This window comes from Haliotis asinina, unplaced genomic scaffold (assembly GCF_037392515.1).
Source record: "Haliotis asinina isolate JCU_RB_2024 unplaced genomic scaffold, JCU_Hal_asi_v2 scaffold_27, whole genome shotgun sequence".
Taxonomy (NCBI): Eukaryota; Metazoa; Mollusca; class Gastropoda; order Lepetellida; family Haliotidae; genus Haliotis; species Haliotis asinina.
The window spans coordinates 361,369-382,397 of NW_027133899.1; the positions used below are offsets into that span (position 1 = coordinate 361,369).

The 21,029-nt window shown below is 42.3% G+C and overlaps 1 protein-coding gene across 1 annotated transcript in view; it reads left to right on the forward strand.

Moving 5' to 3' along the window:
- The window catches only part of LOC137270043 (uncharacterized), a 190,974-nt gene that overhangs the window by 137,157 nt on the left and 32,788 nt on the right, over positions 1 to 21,029 (forward strand). The window contains exon 13 of the mRNA XM_067803854.1: positions 14,987 to 15,132. Coding sequence (XP_067659955.1) covers positions 14,987 to 15,132 — 146 coding nt within the window. The remainder of the gene's footprint in view (positions 1 to 14,986; positions 15,133 to 21,029) is intronic.

Sequence of the window (21,029 nt, forward strand, 5' to 3'; positions counted from 1 at the left end):
TGCATGTTGACTTCATGTTGCGAGAAATGCAAAAACACCTGGGCTTCTTGACAGGGATTACTGGTGTATCTGCCACAGCTGGCTATTAATGAATCATTAGTCCTATTAGACATTGGTCAGCATCTACTCATAATAATGCCTACTTTCCCAGAGCTCAGATTGCGAGAGAACAAGGTATAGTCGGTTACTCCCAAATGAGGAAAACCCTGCAGTTGGGACTACTCAACGTACTGAGATTCATGTGGACTGAACACGCTTTAGGTAATTATCTGAGGGGCTGGTGGATGAATGTAGAAAATATAGATGTCAACAATGTCAAACCTGTGATCGCTGACAAAGTTAACGAAGAACTGAACGACCTGGAAAGCCTCAAATTCCAAATCACGGTGACAATGATGCTCGATAAACAGCAGGAACACATCCAGTCCTACTTCAGGGGTAAACAAGACGATAGTCGAGCCCTTCAACATTTCAGCAAATACATGAAAGCTGGAACGCAACAAGCACAGGGATTCCCGGTGGGTTGTGGATAAGATCGGTAAGGTATACCTGGACATAGCCAACGACATGCCGTTCAAAGGCAGATCGTACCTGGACTTACCCCCTACTACAAGTAAAACAAGCCATGGTCACTGATAAAAACAAAGGAGAAGATTGCATGAGGGTGGCAGTTAGGTCAGCCTTGTATCCAACCGATGTTAATTTGAACAGATCTTCGAGCTATCCCGAAGACGATGGACTCAACTGGTAATAGGGAAACCCACCCCTATAACCCAGGTCCCCAAAATAGAAAAACAGAACACTCGCATAGCTGTCAAAGTCTTTGGGCATGAAGGTAACAAAACACAGGATCATCCCAGGGACTGAGAGCCGTATGACAATCAATATATTCATGATCCAGCAATGTGACAAGCTCCACTACACCTGGATCAACGACTTGTGCGACCAATTGAAATACAGAGAGAAAAAACACTACTGTGAATGGTGCCTGCATGGCTTCACCGGGCTTGACCTGCTGGAATCACATTGGGTGGGTTGCCTATGTGTGGGGCAGACGGCTATACGAATTGACATGCCCAAGAAAGCGGACATCTTAAAATTTGACAACAACAAGAACCAGATGCATGTGGCTTATATCATCTACAATGACTTCAAAGCCCTCATCAAGCATGCTGACACTGCCATAGGGCAATCGGATGAAAGTTTCATGTGTACAACGCATTAGTATGAGGTCTGTGGGTGTACATGGCTGTTTGATGGGATGGGCAAACAAAAGCTCCAGTTATCTACTGAGGTCCTGACACTGCTTAACGATTCCTAAATTGCTTGCAGCGAGAAGAGAAAACAATGAGCTCCCATGCGTATGACTCAAGCCGACCGCCAAGCTCATAAGAAAGCTAAGATTTGTTACGTGTGTGATGAACCGCTGAACTGCAGTTTGGTGTGAGATCACTGTGATGTCACCAGTGAGTACAGTGTGTGCAACCTCAAGCTCAAATCAACCCCCAAACCATCCAAATCCCCATGGTCTTCCACCCCCTGAAAGGGTACAACTTTCATTTAATCATGCAGGCTATCGCGAGGATCGATGTCAACCTGACATGTATTCCCATTAACATGGAGAGATATATCTCCTTCTCCCTGAGTGGCCTTAGGTTCATCAAGTTTGATGAGACCAAAATAACCCCCATCGACCGATTTTACAGCAACCAGAGCAACTCAACCATCACCCAGGACAACTATGACCACACCCACAATATGTGGGAGAAACAGGGCTGCAGGAACCTGGGTGACTACCACGACATGTACTTGAGAACGGATATGCTCCTGCTGGCCAATGTGTTCAAGACGTGGCGCTACACCAGCCCCATTCTCTCATGGTATTCCTTGCTGAAAAAGACCGGTGTCAAACTCAAACACCCCATCATTGACAAAGGCTGGCGAGGTGGGATTTCCAAGGCCTCCAAATGCTACATGGCAGCTAACAAGTGAAGGGCTATAATCCAAACCAACCCACCACCCATATCCTCTACGTCAACGCCAACAACCTATATGGCTGGGCCAAGAGCCAGTATCTACCCTCTGAGGGTTTCTACTGTATAGATGTATAGGTTAACACTGGGAAGGCAAAAGTCAGGGGATCTCAAACTCCCAACAAATACCACACATCGGTCATACAGTTTATCGATCATACTCTGGGCCAGATCCTGGGGAAAGAGGCGTGCTTAAATCCATCTCATTTGATTTATTTGATTTGATAAATGTGGAACAAAACAACCACCTTCATCATTTTGTTCATTCCGCAGTCCTTCGTCAATCTTGATACCATCGTCGCATACAGTGAAATTGAGTTGGTTTTTCCCGGACTGCATTGGGTTTTGATTCCAGTTTACCACCACTTGAGCATTACTGATGGTCATGATACTGTTTTTGAAAGTATTGATAAGATCCATCTTAAACCCTGTTCATCTGCGTCTTCTACAATTTCCATCTTCGTTAGCATGTCATTCATTTTGAGTTATTTTATGATAATGTATATTTAAAATGTACGTGACACTTCCGTGTATAACGAGTGGTGACCCCATTCAGCTGCTGCACACAATCGATAACACATCGGGGGAGCTTGAAGTCGCACTCTGTGATATCACCTATCTCCTGCGATGGACCAGCATCAATGACAGCAACAACAAGCTGTTCGTCAGTGGTGCCCGCAACCACATAACTGACGGTTACTACAGCATATGCTTGCTTAACGATGCAGTCTTCACCAACAACCACCTTCGACAATTCCTCCTCATGGAAGGTTCAACAGTCCCTCCTCAGACTGTTACAGCAATCCCAACTAGACCTTCATAACCTATCATCTCTGAGAGTTGGGATCATACTCATGAACCTAGCGTCCTCAGACTTTTGATTTGGATGCTGTGGTAAGTTCTGTGGTAAGAACTACTGTTCTCGGTTGGAACCCACCTTTGGCATGCCTCTCTCTGGATGATGGTTCTACATTCTACTTCCCTGTCTTCCTTTTGGACACTTGAATGCAGCATCGGTGCTGTACACACACCTCTTTTACTTATATTGCAGGCAGTTTGCAACTGTATACGAGTAGGTCTAAAGAGAACTTCATTTTGTCTTTTGATATGAAGTCGAGTGGCTTTGCATTAATTACTCTTCCACCTAGACCTTGTATTACTGAATGATGTGCATGTGTGAACTTCTTCTTTGGACATAGCCTTTGGTAATGTACAGAAGGTTACAGACAGTTTCCCCGCCACTAGATTCAACTTGGGTGCTGTGCATGTGCACAGCTTTGCATCACCTGTGACATCACCACTGCATGACGATGATGTTTCGTTGATGGGCACCAAGCACCGTAACTATTCTCCCTTTTATCTCAAAGACCAAGGACTGGAGTTGTTGCATTTATTCACAGGCTGATTAAAAAGTTCTAAGCCAAACACAGACAAGAAATGATTTTGTCAGATTTTAATACTTTACTTTTCCACATAATCAGCCTTGATTGCAATGCACTTCTCATATCAGTGTTTCAGTTGCTCAATTCCATGTGCATAGAACTCTTCTGGAAGTCCTGTCAAATACTGTTTTACAGCAGATTTGAGCTTGCCATTACCTGGACAGTGTTTTCCTTGGAGATGTTCCTTCAATTCTGGAAATAGGCGAAAGTCAATTGGGGCCAGGTCAGTATGAGGAACTTATTCAAGGCCACATTGATGTGCTGCAAACATTGCCAATCGAGTGGTGTGAGATAAGGCATTGTCATTCAAAATCAGAACTCCAGCATGGCGCTTTTCTTTGATAGCTTTCAATCTATGGCTTCTATCAGCACAGTAGGCACCAGTGATAATCTTTTGACTCTCCAGGTAGTCAACTTGGATGATGCCCTTTGCATCCCAGAACACTGTAGCCATAACTTTCTAAACTGACCTTGAAGACTTTGTCAAGATCACAATGATTATAATGTGTACAGTATATGTTGAGTGTTAGATTTGAAGGGTGACAAGTTTGGAGTGAGGACTTGTGAGCGAGGGCAGTGATGCAAGTCTTGAGCTATTGTTTGTGTCTGAGGTGTGCAGTATGAAAGACTATTGTATGTGGCCAGGTAGTCGGCTTGGGGTCAATCAAGTAGCTTGGGAGGTATATAATTATAACCTTATAAGGTTTGATTTGAAGATTGTGACTTGGCAACCAGTTGGAGAGTGTATGTGTGTCAGGTTGGCTGTTTTCCCTATATCTTCAGCTGGTGTGATTATTATGATTTTGTGTTATCTTTTATTGAGACTAGTTCAATGAATTGTTTGTATATGTATGGAGGTTTAGCATTCACTTTATAATAGGTAACCTTAACCCCCTGGATGCCACAGGGACATATATGTCCCTCCTCTTCATCCCTCACCTTGAAGTCCAATAAAATTCTAAATATACCAGGCACATATATATACTTCACAGTTTTGAATTCTGCGGAACATTCCCCGTTTCCTGATACCATCCACTATCATCTCAGACCAAGCTAAAGTACTCAAAATTGCTTTTCAAAATAGGCTTCATCGTAAATGTCGCCATTTTTCACCTTATCGAAAATCGCGATTCAGAGCGTTATTTTCTGTATGTTTTGAAATGTCAAAATCGGATAAATACTGTTAGTATTGAATCTCAAAAATAGCATATTATTGATCACTGACATCAAGTTTTCATGTAACCAGTAATGATAATTCTGAAACGTCGCTGATGAACCCAGAATCGGTTGGGATGTTTTCGAAAATGCACTTACACAAACACTAATGTGCACTTTCCACCATATTGGATGGTGTTTACAAAATCCCATTTCGAGAAGACCGGTATTGAGATGCCTATTACGTCGCATATATTTCATAGTCAGCAGTGAGAAATGCTTCATTGAATTTCCACCACATCTTGGAATCAAATTACAAATGGTCTTTGTCACCAATACCAACTGTCTAGCTAAAACGAAACGAAAGATACTAGGTATGAAAACGAACGCTGTGCTCGAAAGACAGCACTTGTTTGAAATGTAAACAAAAAAAAATTCCGATTTTACACTGCATAGCAGTTTTGGAAATTTTCCAGTATTCAGCCGTGTAATTATCGCTTACAATGGCTCAGTACACTTAGAATATTGATCGCAAGAGTATCGTAGCAAGAAATAGCAAATTAAAAATAGATACAATGCAATTATTTAATAATTCATATGAAACTGTCAAAGTTTTTGTGCAGCGTGACGCCATGACTGACGCAAAAATAACGTAGAACGACAACGGTACTTATCGGCATTTCTGGCTTCTTCCGTCCTTTACAATGTAAGCTATAAAAACATATAACAATACACGGATAGTCAGAATAATTCTGATTACTTACATCTCTCATTTATGTACAAAAGATCCCTGAATCAAGGAAAAAGTCCTCATAAAATCCTGTCTACCCTTGTCAGCGAAGCCGCCATTTTGAAAGAAATCGGTCATAGGTCGTGATGTCACACATCAACAATGTTGCACATATTCGGCAATTTCTTTGAGGTGAAGGTCGGTTGAACAAGAGCAAACACAATGGCCATACCATTCTGATTGCACTTTTAGTATTGTGATGTATATTTTGCGTATCGTTCAGATATTTTTTCATGAAACTGATTTCAGTATCTACATATGTCCATGTTCAACACCATACCATATGTGGATATAAGGTATGTGTTTTTATTCTTTGAAAGCTTTTGATTGTATGAATAATATTTACATGGGAAATTGACTCAGTAAGTGTACTATACCACATTTTAAGCCTGTACACAAGTGTTGGAAGATCACACATAGCCATTACTGCAACATGTGCTTTAGTTCCCGTGACGTACAGTATTCAATACGTTGGGACAAATATTGCAGTTTCATATGAAAAGGTTAATAAACAGCGATTTAATTCCAGATTATAAGTAAAACTGAAAATATTAATGAAAATGATTTGTACATTTTAGGATATGTAGGGGCACATATATTTAAAGGAATTGTCTTGTTCATAGTATTGGTTTGTGTCGTTTTTATAGACAAAACAGTTATGACTATTGATTGACCAGGTGCAAGTTTGTCAAAAACACTTTAAGATTCATTATCATTTTTTTCAATAATAAAGTCAATTCAAATTCGATTAAAATATACCTGATGGCAGAATATCTAACTCAAACAATATTTATACGAAAATTGTTAAAAATATATAAACAAGGTCATGTCTTAATTTGGTCAAGCCTTACATCCATATTATAATATGTCTGTACTGAAAAAGCGATCTCTTTGTACCTTTCATTGCATACTTACGAAGTGAAATAATTTCATAATCATAAGGAAAAAAGTCTATTTCCTAAATGAATATTCAATAAATATTCAGGTGTTGTTAAAGTTTGATTTACACTAAATTGATGCTAGACAGGTGCGCGTGCTGCTCACAATAAGATATGTTGTAAAACCGTGTAATTGTTGATGTATTCAGGACACTATTTCAGCGATAAAACCATTCATTTTATAGTTTGGCTAAAAAGTGTTGAATTCTGACACAGAAGCCGAGATTTTTTACACATTGAGTTAAAATTAGGTTAGATATATACTAATCAGCAACCACAGTCGTCTTTTTCTGACGTCACAAAATGCACAAAACATGCCGTGACGTCAACTAAAATGTTGCATTATTTTCAGTTATTTCATTACATTTGAAAATGTGGCTGTTACTCCGTTAATAATGATGCACAATTAATCAAAATACATGTACACAAACAGGAGAATATGGGATTCTAAGAACTAAATTATGCATTGGATAGGGACATCCAGTTCGCTATTACTTGTTTTTTGATGGAGTACACTGAATTCTTTTCTTACAAATTGTGAAACTACCAAAAGGTATCCTCTCACATTGGGGAACTTTGTATTGGAATAGTTTGGTTCACTGTGAACAAAACATAACGAAAATATACTGTCCGTATCCACAGCAAATTCTCTCCATGTGATCTGAGTTACACTGACATAATGTAAACCATAACGGAGTTATGCCCCCTTATCTTTATACGTGCATGACCTCTCTCTCGACGTTTGACATAGAAGAAAATCGATTTTTGCCATTTATTGCGGGTTCTTTTTTATTTTGTGAGTATGACGTTATGCATTAGCACATACATTCATTTCATATACACTTATGTCGTTCAGATATCAAGCTGTATTTTCTTCGCTCACACTTTCCTTAAAGATGCCAAATTAAAAAAATTGTAGCAGAGTGCTTTTATTGGTGCAGGATGAAAAACAGAGAAATTTACTGTTTTTCAACACACACAAAAGTTTGGGACAACTTTTAGCAGTGTCTATTTCTCAAACCCGAGGTAGCCGCAGGTATATTTATACCAACAGATAAGAAATTAAATATTCTACATTTCTGTACGCAGATCCAGGACCACATGAGCGCAAATCTCGCACAACGTTCACTTTCCAAACCTTACGAAAATGTGCGCCTTTAAAAAATCTCAGCATCCAGGGGGTTAACTTAGATGAAATAATTGTTGAAGTTATAATATGTAACCTTAACGTAGATGAATTATGTGTAATATAATTGTTGAAGTTATAATAGGTAACCTTAAGTTAGATGAAATAATTGTGCAATATAATTGTTGAAGTTATAATATGTAACCTTAACTTATATGAAATATGTGTAATATAATTGTTGAAGTTTGTAATGTGAAAGATTTATAATGAAAGCATTTGAGAATGTCCCTAAGCTAGTGTGATGGGGTAATAATAATGTTCAGACAACAGCTATGTGTGAAGTATAGTGATAGTGTGGTATATCAACTGACTGTAAAACAGCCCTGTAAACACATCTTGTATGTGTAAAACCCACATGGTGTGTATGTGTAAAGACACCATGTACATAGTGTGCTTTTTGTATTCAGTGTCAGGGGTAGGTGTTACACCCAATAAGGCTGTCCTGATGATCGTGAGGGATCGACCCTGCCATGCCGCTTGTGTAAAGTTGAAATGACGTGGGTATCTGGGGAGTGTGCCGTGCCCCACCAGTAAGGCTGCACCAGTTGTTCATTAGGGATCAAAGTATGCCGACAAAGTGTTTGGAGATTAACACGCAGGGGAAGGATCCCTAATATACCACTGAAATCATAAACTGTTTGGAACCCTGCATATGGTGAAAACATCATCGATTGTAATTGCAACATTGAACAGTAATAGTTACTGAATTGTGCTTTCAATGAATTGTTATTGTTTATTCCATCTTCAGTGTAAATAATATAATTATATTATGATTTGTTGTGTATTTCTTTAAAGACATTTGTAGTGCTGTGATATTGTGAGTTGATGTGAGTGTTGATGTGAATGTATGTGAGTTTGTTTGAAGAGTGAGGTATGATGGGCGTGTGTGAGTGTGTAGGGAAAAAGTACAAGGGTGTTTGGTGAGGTGAGAATGCAGGTGTGAAGGCAAACCTAAATGATTTATTGTAAATTAGATAGATTTAGTTAATTAATTACATTAACTTTTAAATCTGGGGTTTGTTTTTACTCTAGTATGTGACAGACTTGTGGGGTGGGGTGGAAGAGAAGCGGGGTGGAAGAAAAGTGGGGTGGTGCGACTCCATGGATTGACGTTTTAATCCCTGTTTCACAATCATGTTCCATCAATTCAAAATTTTCCTTTCAAATATCACTTCTCTTTTTCTTCAAATCAGCACTTAGAAATTTCGTTCAACTTCAGCAATAGTCACACATCAGTCTGCAAGAATACATTTCTCCACAGCTTCTACTGTTTCTTCATTATTGACTTTAGAGGGCCATCCACACTCTGGGTCATCATCCAGACTTGTCCTGCCAGACTTGAATAAAGCAGCTCATCTCTTAACTGTGGAGTGTGGAGGACAATAATCACCATACACCTTCAACATACCTGCATGCACTTCTGATGGCTGAATGCCTTCCAGTATCAAAAACTTTATAACAGTACACTGTTCCATCTCTCATATTGAAACAGATATATATCCCAGTAGGCTTCAAGGACCTGTTGCTTTCAAACTAGTTGATCTATTCGAGTAAAATGACTGGAAATGCTGATGAAGAAAACTGTCCAACAACACTTCTAAGATTAGTTGGTGTCTAGAAGTCTAGAAGTTATGTGGGCTCAGAACCTTTTGACCAGCCCTGGTATATGGTAATCCGTGTTGGCTCCTATCAACATGATTCTTACTGCTACTGATGCTGTCTTCATGTCCATTGCCCTATCAACAGCAAGCCTACATTTGGGAGACTGTGATGATCATACACAAACACTTTCAAACTGTTTTCAACCAACAAGCACATTTCTTTTCCTATCTGACTGCGGTCAGAAGACGAGGCCCACTCAAGTTGTCATCATGGCAGGACCGTCTTCAGACAGACCTTTCAAGACAGCCTTAGAATATGTTCAGTGGATCTTTCCATGGAAGTTCTGCAGGGTGTAAATGGAACATTCCAAGTGCCAATGACGTACGACCCATTATGTTCCAAGTAACCTGGATCTGCATGGTTCCTTGTCCTCCACTTCATTTCGTAGTCAATCTTAGTTCCGATCTCCAGCCCTCATCCGCTAAGTAGTGACGCTCTGATATAACCACATGACTGGGCCCTTCCAACTCTAGTCATGCCAGTTCAGGAGTTCAGGAGTCACCTGCAGGCAGAAGACTAGGTGTCTATGCACCAAATTGGACAGTTTTGGCAGACCCAGTCATTCAGACATCACTTTTTATGGGCTTCAAACTTCCCATTGAAAGCTCAGTGCCTCTGACTTTGCAAATCAGTTCAGCAACAGACACAATAGACACTCTACTACTGAAACTTGGGGTACTTCTTGGCCCTTCTCCTGACTCTCCTGAATTTATTCGCCAGTCTTCCATTGTCTTCATAAAGGATTTGGCTGGCTTTTATTCAGTATGAAGCTATTACAGCAACCTTCTCATTTCAGGATGGTTTGCACCTTAATCATACCAGGCAATTATATGATCATCCTGGGTCTTAAAGATGCATATCTCCACATTCAAATTTTTCTTGGTCATCACAAGTTTCTGTGCTTCATTAACAAAGAGTGGAAATTTCCCCCATTTGAGGCATTGTTATTTACCTGAATTATGAAGCCATAACTTAGTTTCTTCACCTTCCCCTGACTCAACACAGAACTCTTTGCCAGTTGTTAGAGCTTTTCGCTCCCACAGCATTGTGAAATCATGGGTTTCAGCCATAGGAGCCATACCAATTTACACTTATCAGAAGGATACACAAAGTCCGTAGTCTGAACTACCAGTTGTCCAAGTTCATTTTTTGGGAAGTGCCGGTGGCTGGGTGACTTCCACACTCTGCACGATTAGGGCATAAAGGTGTACCGTCTTAAGCTATGCAAGAGATTGCTCATCCCATTGTCTACTACATCAGGCCTTCCAATGTCACTGAGGCCCGTGTGCGCATCCTTCTGTCGCTGGTTGGGGAGATAGTGAATCCTCTCCTGTTTGGAGCTCGCATGTGCTTTGATCTCCTGGAGATCGGCCGTCGATACCAGCTGGATGAGGGTGCACTTTTCAAACTGCTGGTGGTGGACAAATGTGTGTACAACTCGGTCACCCTGGGGGGCCTTCTTCCTCTTCCTTGGCTTCGGACAGGCAGGGCCAGCAACTGCCTCCCTTCTCCGCCTCCGCTTCAGCGCTTAGGTCTGCCTATTGTTCCTTTGAGGAAATATATAGGTGTGCGTCGTAGCAGCTGAAAGTTGCGGTCCATTCGGCTTACCTGTCAGCCTTGCAGGGACAGCTGATGGACCAGGGGAGCGCTGTTGACGACTCTCTGTTGACAGTGTTGGGGAAGCAGCTTATGGACATGCATTCCCATCTGGCACTTGACAGCATTAGGTGCTGTGCCAGTCATATGATGGGTGCTGTCATGGGTTTGCGCCGGCTATGGCTTTCCATAGCTAGGTACTCTCCCGCTGCACAGCAGGCACCTCTGGCATTGCCCTATACCTTGGGGTCCTCCTTGTTACCTGGGGCTTTGCAGGTTGTGCAGTCACAGCACAAACGAAGCAAGGGGGCAAAAGGTAAGGGCGACAGTCCTGCGTTGTCGCAGCTGCAGCAACAGCAGCCTTTTCGGGGCAAAGGGAAGCCCACCCTGGCTGCCCATTAATTGTCTCCCAAGAGCCCTTGGTGCCCCTGGTACAAGCAGGTGGAGACCTGCCAACTGTTGGGGTGCATTGCCTTCTGCCACACTTCCCTGCAGGCAGCTGGTTGTCACTGTTCCTTTTGGAATGGCAGGCACCCACATCAAGTCCCTGGGTCCTGACTGAACAAGCTCACAGAGGTTCCATCCTACAGGATGGAGACACTGCGCTCAGTGATCTCCGTAGTAGTGACAGGGGATTGGCTCACGTCAGTCGATCTCAAGGACACTTATCTCCATGTTCCGATACACCCCGAGTTCAAGAAATACCTTCGGTTTTCTTTCGACGGGAGGTGTTATCAGTTTCGGGTTCTGCCCTTCGGCATCCGAGGGTGTTCACCAAACTTATGTTGATCTCAGCTCAGCTAGCAAGGTCACAGGGCAGATGTTGTCATCCGTACCTGGATGACTGGCTCTTGAGGGCACCTCTTGTCACATGATTCCACACAGGAAGTGCTGGACATCCTGTTGAAGCTCGGCTTTATCATCAATCTCAAGAAATCAGACATGACCCCTACGCAGGATCTGGTGTTCTAGGGAGCACAGTTCAATACGGTTTAGGGGATTGTCTCCCTAACCCCAGACCGCATTGTCAAAGTCCAGAGGACTGTTTTTCAGTTTCTTGTGTCCCCAAGGGCTACAGCTAGAACTTGGCTTCATCTGTTGGGCAATATGGCGGCTACAGTGGATGTGGTCTGGCGTGTGATGTTGAAGATGCGACCCATTCAACAGGCACTAGCGCAGTTGTCCCACTTGGAGAGCTATGAGAAGGTACTCGAGACTCCTGATTGGTTGATTCCTCAATTGTGGTGGTGGACGGAAGTTGGGAATTTGTCCAAGGGGATTCCCTTAGATACCCCGACACCTTCCCTCTCGATTCAGAGGGATGCTTCCTTCCATATCAATGTGTTTGAATTGAGAGCAGTCTGCCAGGTGTTTGAGAGCTTCCTGGAGTCAGTACGGGGTCAGATGGTCCATCTGGAGATGGACAACCAGACTGCATTGACGTATATTCTGAAGCAAAGGTGGCACAGTGTCTCCATCACTCCTTCAGGAGACTTAGTAGTTTCTGCTGTGGTGCAACCAGTTTCACATTCGGGGCATAGACAACACGATGTATACTAGCCCCACACGAGTGGATGTTACATTGGGGGATATTCAGGATTATCTCCCAGTTGTTCGGGTCGTTACGGGTAGATCTGTTTGCCTCTGGGGTGATGAACCAGTTTCATGTATATTGCTCCCGGATACTGGATAAGAGGGTGATAACCAACAACGCCTTTCTGCTCTATTGGACAGAGTTCTGTGGGCGTTTCCACCAGTTCCTCTGATCCCTCGAGTTCTCTCGCAGCTGGCGTCTTAACCAGCTCAACTACTTGTGCTCCTGGCATCCCTTTGGTCAGCCCAAAGCTGGTTTCCGGCAATCATCAGGTTTCTGGCTCAGCCTCCTGTACTGTTACCCTTTTGACCGGACCTTCTATCCCAGAACGGAGCGCCGCACCCGAATTCCAGGATTCAGTGAGTGGCCTGGCCGCTGTCCGGAATCGCCTCCAAGCGAGAGGAATTCCTGCACCAGTTGCAGACACAATTCTGGCTCTGTGGAGGGATTTGACAAATATTCAGTATAAGGATTGATGGGCCTCTTATGCGTGCTGGTGTGTCAACAGGGGGATTATCGATCCCTTTTCTGCAGATTTAGTATCTGTTTTGGAGTTCCTACAGTCTAGGTTGGAAGCCGGTCTAGCCACTTCAACAGTTAGGGGATACTCCATGGCAATTTCTGCCTTCCATATACCTGTTGACGGTGCATTGTTGGGGCAGCACCCTCTAATTCAGTGCTTTCTAGCAGGACAGGATCAGTCCGGCTATCCGGCGGACTTGCCAATCATTCTTGATTGGTTTCCTGTCCTCTATTTCTCAACCTGTCAGCTCTTCTTGTGGTGGTAACATCTGGCAGATGGGTAAGCGACATACATGCTATGTCTGCTAACCCGGGTTTGATTGTGTTCCACAAAGATAGAGTGAGCATCAGATTGCCAGATACTTACCGTCCTAAGAGAGATAGCACCTTTCATGTAATGGCACCTATTGAGCTCCCTGCTTCGAAGTGATCATGTCTTAGATGTCCGTAAGACCATTAAGGCTTATATCAAACAAACAAAGGACATTCAGAAGAATGATCAGATGTTCTGCTGCTATGGTGGTGGTAAGGCTGTCCTTCCGGCGAACAGGCAGACCATCTCTAGGTGACTTGTCTCTGCCATTTTATGGGGTACACGTCGAAAGGTCGTACACCCCCTGAAGGTTTTAAGGCTCATTCGGTTAGGGGAGTGGCAACATCTGAAGGTTTTAAGGCTCATTCGGTTACGGCATATGCGGCAGCCCTGCCCATTGAGGAGATATGAAGCCAGTCGAGCATGTTCATCCGTCATTACCATTTGGGCAGACTTTCCAGCGAATGTGCTTGGTTTGGCCAGTGGGCAGGGTTCGAACTCCCTACCCGATTGAGCCTTACCTCGCAATTGATAAGAGATCATTGACGATGTAGCTGAAGAAATCAGACTGGTGGTGGTTTTTAACATATACTTTCCATCTTTTATCCCGGTGGTGGGCTCAATTATGGTGGCAGTATTTTTGGTCTAGACTGTTTCGAGACTTCCCTAGCACCTTGGTTGGTGCCAGAGAGACTATTCTTTCAATTGTATCAGTCGCCTGTCCTGGCTCCCGTTTTCTACATGGGCTGGGGGGCAAATTGGCAAATTGACACCCAATGTCAATATCTTAAGATATTATTGGGTTATTTAGACCATCCTAAGTCCTGGCCCTGGTCTGCACCCCAGTGTGAGGCGAATATAGTCATATGACCAAGTAAGCGTGATTCCTTGTTACTTACTGTCTGTAATAAAGGCTATCATCTTGTGTCAGGTTTATAGGCAGACAGAATGCCTCTCCCAAAGATCACTCTTTAGGAGTCTGTCTTATGCCTATAAGTACCCCAAGGAGGATCTCTATGAAAAAGAATCGAACAAACCTGTAGATGTTGCAGATTCTTTGAATAGAGTCCTCCTTGGGGTATGGCCACCTGCCCTCCCACATTCTCTCTTTATTTGTTACAGAACAGAAGTGTTTGGTTTGAGGCTATAGCTTTGAGGTTATCTGCTCTTGGCTGTCACAGGTCCAGGGGGCCCGATGGGGGTGGTTTCACAAGTCAAAAACGTTTTTTGTTTTGTACATATTTTTTATTCAAAATATAGTTACAACTGTCACAAGAATTAAACGAACATTTTAATGCTTATAAGTACCCCAAGGAATACTCTATTCAAAGAGTCTGCAACCTCTACAGGTTTGTTCGAATTTCTTCAACTCTGCATGTTTCCTCTCCATGATCAAAGTAAGAGAGAGAAGTGCATAACATGAAATAGGAAGAGTATTACAAATATTCAATCTATCGTTAACATTATCATTGTAGTAGGTAAAACAATTAACTCACTTTGCGTTTTCTTTACTTGTGGGCAAACTCTTATGCACAAGTTGTTGTGGTTACATACTTGCTTACTTATACGTTGGAAATATGTTAACCTCTTCTATTCAAATGATATCACAAAATAATTCTGGACAGATTACTTCTTTGAGGCTTTTAAAGTTGGAGCAGTAAGGAATGATAACAGTGTATGGATGAACAACGTCCATATTACTTGTTTACATCTGTTCTATTCACTCACTCAACCACGCACTGTTTGCTGTTGTAGTGTTTGTGCTATCCCGAGGAAGCAGCGATATGTCAACATCAATCAGAGGGGCAGTCTGGATCCAAAAACATCCACAGTTCTGTTTGTATCTAAGATCAACGCATGCAACTTGACACCAAATCTGTCACCAATCCAAGCTGAAACAGGTGAAATAGATGTCAGCTAGTGCAGAAACAGGTGAAATAGATGCCTACTTGAGCAGAAACAGGAGAAATAGATATCAATTAGCATGGAAACAGGTGACATAAATATCAGCTAGAGTAGAAGCAGGTGAAATAGATATGAAACTAGTACAGAATCAGGTGAATTAGATATCAACTAGTGCAGAAACAGGTGAATTAGATATCAACTAGTGCAGAAACAGGTGAAATAGATAGCAACTAGTGCAGAAACAGGTGAAATAGATATCAACTAGTGCAGAAACAGGTGAAATAGATATCAACTAGTGCAGAAACAGGTGAAATAGATATGAAGTACAATCCATTTGAGTCAGAAATGGACCGATGAATTGCAAATTTTATCATTGTACAAAATTGCCACATAAATATAAATAGTACAGATGTTTATCATTTACTAACACCCAACAGCTTCCTTATATTTGAACATTTTTTCGACTCCACCAAAAAAGTTGTTTAAGAAACTATAATCATTGAAAACACAAAAATTGGTACCTGTAGCTGCGGGGTGAAACTGCAGAAACAGATCAGCCAGTCATGGCGGGTGACATCTCAAAATCTATTCCAGGAGGCCTGTCAGTTCTTCATCTGTTGTAGTGTCCTACCTTGCTGGCTACCTTGTTGACACAGTTTTGCCAAGTTTCAGTCGTGATTTTGTGAAGGGATTCCTTAACCAAAACCTCAACATCACGTAATCTAAAAGTTGTGTTTGATCTGGCAACATCTCCTTTGACAATACCCCATATCATTTCAATGGTGTTAAGATCAGAGTGATAGGGTGGAAGTCGCAGAATATCATGACCCTTACTTTTTATGTAACTGTCAACTTTGTAGAAAGGTTCACCGTTGTGGGTTTTTATGATCTCATATAGCTGAGGCCTCGTTTCCTTTGAAGGCTGTTCAATCTGAAAGTTTTCGAGCCATGATATCACATCACCTTTTCGACTGTTTGATGTCAGGGCTTTACTGTCGGGGTCCTGCACACTGTGGTATGGGGCATTGCCCATCACGATAAATGACTTCTCTGGTAGAGCTGGTACCAACTTGTTTTTAATCCAATCGAGGAAATCCGCACCATTCATTTCGGAATGGTAGTCACTGTTTTCTGTGGACTTTGCCCTGAATACCAAGTCGCAGCCAGGGAGAAAGCCTTTGCTGGAGCAACCAGCATGGAGAATGATTAGTCTCTGTCCTTTCCCTAGAGGCAGCTTTCTATGTGCCCCCTTGTCACCATCATCAGGTACCCACTGACTACTGGCAGTGTGCAAGGCATTGACCCAGGTCTCGTCCAAGTACACTGGCTCGAACCCTTCTGCACACTTCTTCCTTATTACCCTAAGAAAATTAATTCTCAAGCAAATGATATCAGGGCGTTTCTCCCCAGAAATTTTCTTATAACGATATCCGAAAGAGTGTAAGTGTTGCCAGAGTGTGTACTTTGATTCCATGAGGTTGTGGTCTTGATTCATATGCATTTTACAATTTTAAGTGACATGTATTTGTTTTCAGAATAGAACTTGTTGATAGACTGCCTTACAAGGTTCTTTTGGAATTTGTCCAAATGTGTTAATTTTTGTGATTTTGCCACGACCTCTACACTGACAATGTTGTGTTCTACACTCACAATGTTTGTTGTCAGTACCCTTGCTGATACTCCTAAAGCTTTTGATGCCTGCTTATGGAATTTATTAATGGCATAACATGGTTTGCCTCTTTCGGCTTTGGCCCAGAAAAAATTGTAGACTTTAATTATTAACTCTTTCATGTCAGCATTCAACTTCATTTTTCATCAAGCATGTGTATCCAGTAAACAGGTGAAATTGATATCAGCTAGTGCAGAAACAGGGGAAATAGATATCAACTAGTGCAGAAACAGAGGAAATAGATATCAACTAGTGCAGAAACAAGGGAAATGGATACCATCTTGTGCAGAAATAGGTGAAAAAGATAGTAGACGTGTGACGATATATCGATTCTGACAGAATCGTGATATCAGTAATGACAATAAATATATTGATATGTCTTTTAGTGTGTTGATACAGGTACGATGCATAATATACTCTTCCTCATTTACCACAAAAAAGAGAAACTGCAGTGCAAAATGAAATGTAAATTACCAGTACAAGTCACAGGCAACTGATGCATTGGATATGCCCCTATACTACTATATGAACTTATAGATAACCTCTACTACGAGTTGTGGCTGGGAGTCAATATGTTTACTTGTTGTGATGTAACAGTGAAATCTCGCAGCTGATGAAATCAGGGAAAAAGGCTGACTCGGATCTTGTTCATGACAGTGAATTTGTTAAAGTGCTGGCCACATTCAAGAGTTTTGTGTGGCGACATTTCAAGCTTTCAAAAGTTCAAAAAGATAAATAAGAGTGTCAAATACACAATCTGCAATAATGATTCAAACTATATTGGCAATACTATGAATATGCAAAGGCATATCAAATATCACCATCCTACTGCCAGCACAAGAGAAAATTTGGTGAGCTTGAAAAAGTAAAAGCTTGAGTTTTTAGCAAGTTTTAATACTGGCAAAACAAGTATCATAGAATATGGTTAAAAGTGCTGCTTTGGTAATCACACAATAATTCAAATTGTTCCTGCTCCAACTCTTTCCTTGGAACATGAACACATACATCCATTAATTGAAATTCACTTTGCCGACATGACATTTTCAAGTAGACAGATAAAGTGTTTATGTGGCAGTTCACAGAGAAGATATGTCCATGATGGAGCAACGATTCTCGGAAGAAAAGGTCACCAGAGCTCCACAGTCGTCCAATGCAATGCCAGCAACCCTTTGTAGCAGCACTAGAATTACGTCGGCGGACGAAGATGCTACAGACAGGAGCTTACCATGAAGATGAAGACTTTCGCAGTAACTCACATACAAGTATCCACTCCAAGGTCTGCGCCACAGGACAGCAGACGTTTTCAGTCTACCTGCGAGGAAGAATCAACCACCTCCAGACTCCTCATGCAGGCATGGTACAAGTCGCCGTCATTGTGGGTCTTCTTTGGCGTCAGATGATCATAACTCCACGCAGGAATTATCGCCAAGACTACTTACCACGGGATTCGCCTGCCTGAAGACAGTATCGACCGCCTCCAGAGTCATAGGGACTCCCAATGTAGACATGGTACAAGTCGCCGTAAATGTGGACCTTCATCAGCATAGGATCATAACTCTGCACACATGAGACTACTCACCGCTTGATTCACCTGTACGAAGGCATATGAACTCCTTTAGAGATGCTTATCGAGATCGCTCACCTGCATGCAAGCATGCACGCATGGACTTCTACCATTATGATGATGAAGGGGATGCCGGGTTTTTTTTCCAGACACAGAAGTAATTTCTTGGATTGCTGATGGTTTGGAATTAAAATCACCTTCCAAGAAATCTAATGACATAGGTACTTATAAGATGATTGACAAAGATTTTGATATGCTCATGATTCTAACGATTGTATATATACCTATATCTAACAGGTGCAGTCATTGAGGGATGTTTCTATGATGTTACAATGTAGATATTGACTATGTTGAATCTGTGTGTGGCTGACAGAAGAGGCACCCATCTGAAATTAACGATGTCGGTTAATGTCCGAGAAAGCACCAAAGCTGGATCCTCATCACACAGGCTGTTACAAATGCCACATTTGTACATGGCAGACAGATTACATGAAGTGATCCTGCATAAAGAAGATGGTGTCGACTTTGCAAGATTGCAGCTAGATACAGATCCATTTTTCATTTACATTGTTCCTGTTCCAAGATCAAAAGGACAATTCAGCAGTGTCACAGCCTAAGATTGGCCTAAGAGTCTCTTTGTTGCAGTGTAAATATCAACCCTACAGTAACCTTTTTGTGCATTATAACACATTTGGTTCAAGAGAATTTTGCACTGCTTCAGTGAGACTGGTTTCTATAGTCACCAAGTAACACTGTTAAGGAAACCTCATCACATCATCTGTATGTGATGGCAAACGCATTATTTTCAATGAAGAATAAAAAGTGGAAGAACAAACACAACTGCCAGGGAATCCGTCATCAATACTATGCAGCAAATTGTATTTTTTCGCAAGCTTCCATGCAGCCACTGATACACGTATTTGTTTGTGTAACTCCAGGACAGCCCGAATGTGAAAAATCAGTTCCTGCACAAGATTCCACGATGATCATTTGACTTCAACTCCAGTGACATCACTTTTCTGGAATCTGATTGGTCCATTGTTGACAATGCCCTGTCACAGTGCATGTATGAGGAAGTCATCTACAGCTGTTAACCATCCTTTCAACGTGGGAAAGGCTTTGTTTACTCTACAAATAGCAGTGTACAGCATTGTTCGACTGTCTTCAAGGAACACAGAGGTCTTCAGTCAGCAGATTATAGGTTATTTATCTGCAACTTGAGCGAGAAGCATCACACGGTTTTAGCTCATGGCAGCCAGTCTCCACCATAATCTAGTCTACTAATAATAGATCATGGATTGTGGGTGATTTGAAATCAAACACTGATGCATCGTAAGTTCTGCCAGTTTGTCTTGAGACGTATCTGCCTTCTCAAGAACGTCAAGTTGACTCAAACAACTCCACATTAGCATTCTACATCAACAAACAGGTCAACTAGGTCAGCAAGTTTGTTACAGTTCATGTTTCACCTGTACAGTATCCCCGACAAGGTGAACATCTTCGAGAAGGCATGACGCATTCCAGGAGCATAGAATGTCATAGCAGACGTACTATCACGACCACTACAGCAATCTCCAACAGAACTGATGATACATCCAGAGGTGTTTTGGCTCATAATACAGATATCAAGGGCACCCGTGGCGAGCCACCCCCTCGTGGTGGGTGCTGGGTAACGCCAAGAGCTCACCGACATCCCCGTAGTGGACCCGGGGGGATATTTGGTCCACCAACCCGTTTGCTGTGGGTTGCAGCCCTGTGTCGGCGGAGGAGGGGATCCTGGTGGTTGAGAGCAATAGGAGCTTGCAACCGTGTTCCTGTTGCTCAATACACCACTTCGGCCCTGACTTCACCTAGACGGGTGGTCGAATAGGCCCGGTTCGACCAATCGGCTGGTCATGCCAAGCCCTGTGCATGGGGCATTATTATATTTATCAATGCACATATATCATTTGGAATCGTTGTAAATTTGGACTTGGCTTTATAATCTAAAACATTTTGAATTTGAAGTATGTTGTTCTGTAATTTGCCTAGAGTCCTATGCCAGAAGGCGGTGGCTCATGGGCCAATCTGGTAGAATTATTAATCTCTTAATTCTTCTGCTGGAGTATACCATCCGGGTATCCTTGGTGCTGCAAGCTGGAGGCCCGCTTGCTTTAGCATTGTCCTTGTGATACTCCGTGGTGGGTGGGGAGCTCGGATGATGAATCATATGACACCAATCATGGTTTATGAAATACCCCCCCAAAAAACCAAACGTCCACTTGAAATTGATCCCGTTGATACTTCTCATAGACCGTCTCTATCGATTGAGTTTTGGCCACGTTTCCTCGTTATTGAGACTCCGGACAAGACACCATTGAAGTTGAACCCTTTCGCAGTATCTAAGGGCATTCAAGGTATTGCTGGGGATGTCAAGAACATTAGACGCTTGCGTTCGGGTGCATTGCTAATAGAGTGTGGCAAGAAACAGCAGACAACCAATCTGATGAACATTGAATCTTTTGTGGGCATTCCGGTCACGGTCTCTGCTCACAAGACCTTGAACACAAGTAAAGGTATCGTCAGAGATCGTGATCGGTTGTTTGCTGACATGTCCGAGCTTGATATAGCATGCGAAATGAAGGATCAAGGTGTGCTGTATGTGAAGCGCTTTTCCTCCC